Source organism: Petaurus breviceps, unplaced genomic scaffold (genome assembly GCF_028583685.1).
Source record: "Petaurus breviceps papuanus isolate PSGF00001 unplaced genomic scaffold, PetGlider_PUasm1.0 569, whole genome shotgun sequence".
Lineage (NCBI taxonomy): Eukaryota > Metazoa > Chordata > Mammalia > Diprotodontia > Petauridae > Petaurus > Petaurus breviceps.
The window spans coordinates 257,131-261,370 of NW_027186385.1; the positions used below are offsets into that span (position 1 = coordinate 257,131).

Genomic DNA, 4,240 nt, shown 5'->3' on the forward strand with positions numbered 1-4,240 from the left:
ACATCAAGGAATACAAAGCACTTAAAATGCATCAGTTAATTTCATCCACACAAGAAACATGAGAATTAGTTGCCGTCATTTCTCTGATGATCTATGGGAGCTGACTGATACTGAGAAAGTTTGAAAAGGTTGCCCAGGGTGACAGAGACAGTTAGTGTCTGACACAGGGGACAACAACTCAAGGTTTCCTGATTTGATATTTGGAACTTTCTCTCTACATTACACTGCATCAGACCAAAGACCAAGGAAGGCAGAATGAAATGTGAGGTAAATTCCCTTTCCAAAAGTAAACTGATGTTAACAAGTTAAGTGAAATGGGACATTATTCACTGGTGGCTACCTTTGGGGAGGGCTCAATGAAATAGGAGGCTTAAGTTGATGGCAGGGGAGAGATATAACAACAATGCAATATTCACAGTGCCCACAGTGCCTATGAATATGCTGTTGTACTTGTGAATCACAAAATGTAACAGGCTTTGCAAATGGAGGACCAAACCAAAGCATTTATTGAAATAACAGAAAGCTGAATCCCAAAACTAGAAAGCCAAATTCATCATAGTAACCACGAAGTTGGTACACATAACTAGTGCAGCAGACACCAAGATTCCCAAGTTATGTTCACCAAGCCTAACCAAAACTTCCCTCTGTCAGGCCTTCAAAACAAAATCACCTCCCTTAAGCAAGAATGCCTCTCTCTCACTCACTCGAAGTGCTCATCCTGCACACAGCTTGCTCCAAGCAGTTCTGGCTCTCTTTCAGCTTGTTCTAAGCTGTTATTCTGGTCATTAGCTCCTCCCTGTTCTTCCCCTTCCTGTTGCATCAGCAAGTTCCTTCCACTGTAGGTTTCACAAGTTCTGTTTCTTAACAAAATCTTGATGCATTCAAGGGCAAGCCTCAATTGAAACAAGACACTAAGTACTTGTTTGCTTACCATTACAAGGGGCAGGGAAGATCTTCAAATCCCCATTGTCATTATAAGACAGAAACCATTGGTCCCTAAGACACCTGCCTGAAATCTTGAACAGAGGACTAAACCTTCTTCAGTAACTTGACACAAATGTAAATATGGGAGTTTGGAGAAAGCTCATAGAGACTACCTCTGCTTTTATTTATATGCACATTCCATCTTCAATCGTAATATAAGGCCCTTAAGAAAAGAGACTGATTTTATATGACTTTGTTTCTCAATTTCTACACATAATGAGCAACACATGATAGGCACTTAATTAAATCTTATTGACTATGGACTGACTTCCTGAACAACTCACAGGTCTTCATTTTGGGAGATTAATGACCTCAGGCACCAGGCAGTGATTGATATTTCTCTTTTCTTATAGCTCCACTCATTTCTAAAGAAGATCCAGTTCAACAACAGCGCAGGTGATCAGGTGTTTATGGATGAGAATAGAAACCCAGAGGCTCAGTATACAATCCTCAACTATGTAACTTTCAATATGGATGATGAAGATCTGGTGAAAGTTGGACAATATAACCCCCAAGCTCAGCGTGGTGAAGATTTTACCATTGATGAGGAGGCTATAGTGTGGGGCTGGACATATGCCAAGGTCAGAAACAATTGTAATATCAGCCTTATTGTATATCTAATTATGGGAGCACATTTTACCCTGCGAAGCTCGTTGCATATTCCCTCTTTTTGGACAGATAATCCTTCCACACACTGATTTCTTTTCCCCTTGTAGGAAACTTCAGGATGAAAGAAATATTCAAGCAGGCAATCCATTAGATGATTTTTAAATTGGGACATTTAGCACTTTGGAGATAGAGCTGGAATGGACATTAAAGTTCATTTTGCTCAGCCATGTCATTCCACAAAAATAATAAACTGAGACATATATAGGTAGCGATTGGCCCAAAGATCTCTTATCCTCAGGCCAGTGATTTTATCAAATATCTACCATTTTGTGAATTATGATCCCCAATATTCATCCTAATTTAGTAAAAACAAAGTTATATTTTATCATCCAAAGACTATTCAGTTATGGAAGCAAGCAATCAGTTTGATATCTAATGTCTAAAATTCACTGTGTTTCTCAACGCAACAAAGTGTTTCTCTGCAGGATGTGGAATTCACCTTTTCAAAACAACAAACAGCCAAATCAGTCTCATCTTTGAGGTATCTATGTCATGCAGACAGTTTAATTCTCTTTTAAATGACTCCTTCTATTTCCTGCAGTAATTTGGATCATAACTATTAAAAAGACATAGCTCATATTGAAAATCACAAAATGCTATATAAACAAGGACAATGAGATAGCATTGTGTTGAAATTCCTCTGCTTAGCAATGACTAATATCCACAAAGTTTAAAACGATTAGGCAGTTTTCCACAACTAGGGTCAGAAACGGGACTGGCATCTATGTCTCTGTTTTTCACCCACTGCTCCTTCTAACTGGTATTCCAGGGATCATTGAACAGTTCTCATATTTCTCCTACAGAATCAGATCTCTTTGCCCCGAATCAAAATCATTCACCTTCTGATAATGATATACCATTCTCTTTCCAGTTTATTTACAGAGACATCATGCTTTTTACTCCCTTGTCACTAGGTTCCCTGTGCCACATGTAGTGAGAGCTGTGGTCCTGGATTTAGGCAAACCCCTCTGGAGGGAAAACCCATCTGCTGTTTCAACTGTTCTCTGTGCCCAGATGGGGAGATCTCTCATCAGATGAGTAAGTGTTTACAGGTAGTTTTCCTCCTATACCCACTGGACAGAATAAAGTGGAATTTTGCCCTAGGGTCACAACCAAACTCATCACTCTCTTAGCAACAGGACATAAAGAATCAAGGTGAGTCAGCAAAAAGTTCTGACCAAGGACAAATGATTTGCACTAATGATACATGGTTAAATAGTGGTATTCAAATTTATTTAGGGTTCTCTTCAAAACAAAACCCACAAAATACAAAAAAAATGTATCTATCTTGCCCATTGTCAAACATATTTGCACGGTCTTTTTGGGTTGCAGTGTTATACGTTAGATCGAGTGTAGAACAGTTTGTACTCTGAAACATTTTTGTGATAAGGTGGAGTTGAGTGTATGGTATCTTGGGTTTAACAACCATTAGAAAATTTAGAGTTGTTGAAATTTGGGAGAATTATTTCCGGAGGAAATCAGTACACATGATGCATGCTGACTGTGCTGTCTTCTGTACCCATTGCTAAAGTTTAGTTATATTTTTATAAGTATATAGAAAGGGAAATGTATTATGAAACATGTGTAAGATCCTCTGTTTTCCCTCTATGACCTCTGTCACAGGAGACCTTGCCTTTCTTTTCAGAGTCAGTGTGGGCTGGGTTAATTTGCCATTAATTATACAACTGTAAAACCAAGCATTAGCAGCTCTCCTCAGGAATGCTGCTATGAATAACTTTAAGGTTGTGATCACATAGTATAGTGAACTCTCTTTTTATTCAGTAATAAACTAAAGCAAAGCATTCACAACAATATAGCACAACTTACTACTAAGTTGGCCACATAGTCTTAAAGAAAATATATCATTCAGTATGTCGCAATCTCCTCAATTGATACAAAGTACCCATCTAAAGTCTTCTTCCATCTTGACTTGAGGCTGACTTCCAAACTCCATGACTCCTCTTCCACACTCCCAGCTCTTGCCTGGATTTACCCCACTGTTGCCTGGATTCACAGGTAGGCAGCTCTCCACTCCTCTTCCATATCAAAACTCACAGTGACTGCTCCTCTCCAGGCCCTTCAACATTTTTTGTTTCTGGAGAGACAAAGCATAACAGAGTCTCAACAATGTTTGCACACATAAAGCTTGACAGAGTTACAATAAAATTCACACACATTTCTGGTACTATTATCTCTATTCACTTTCTGTCTGTGAAATCAACACAAGTCAACAGACAGAATACTTCTTTCCGACAAAGTATAAAATTCAACAGCGTTTCTGTCTGACAAAGTAACATCAACACAGACAGAACAGATGGACAGATGAACATCACAAGTGTTCTCCCTCAATACTGCTTGGTTGAAGCTGCCAGCTCATGCTTTGAGCTTTAATCTGTTCTGCTCCTTCCTGTTAGCCCCTTCCTGTTCTGCTCTTTTGACACATTTTTCCCACCCAGGGTTCCATGTAATGGTATTAGCCCTATTAAGGGAAAGGAAGGTCTCTAAACTCTCTTAGGGCTGTTAAGGGTAAAATAATTGATATTATTTCCAAGAAAAACTCGATATAATCATAGGTGAGTCTCAAAGA

At 38.9% G+C, this 4,240-nt stretch overlaps 1 protein-coding gene across 1 annotated transcript in view; it reads left to right on the forward strand.

The window, feature by feature from the left end:
• Nucleotides 1-4,240, forward strand: part of LOC138173295 (vomeronasal type-2 receptor 26-like) — a 59,402-nt gene that overhangs the window by 49,674 nt on the left and 5,488 nt on the right. Inside the window, exons 4-5 of the mRNA XM_069103271.1 lie at nt 1,338-1,565; nt 2,568-2,691. Coding sequence (XP_068959372.1) covers nt 1,338-1,565; nt 2,568-2,691 — 352 coding nt within the window. The remainder of the gene's footprint in view (nt 1-1,337; nt 1,566-2,567; nt 2,692-4,240) is intronic.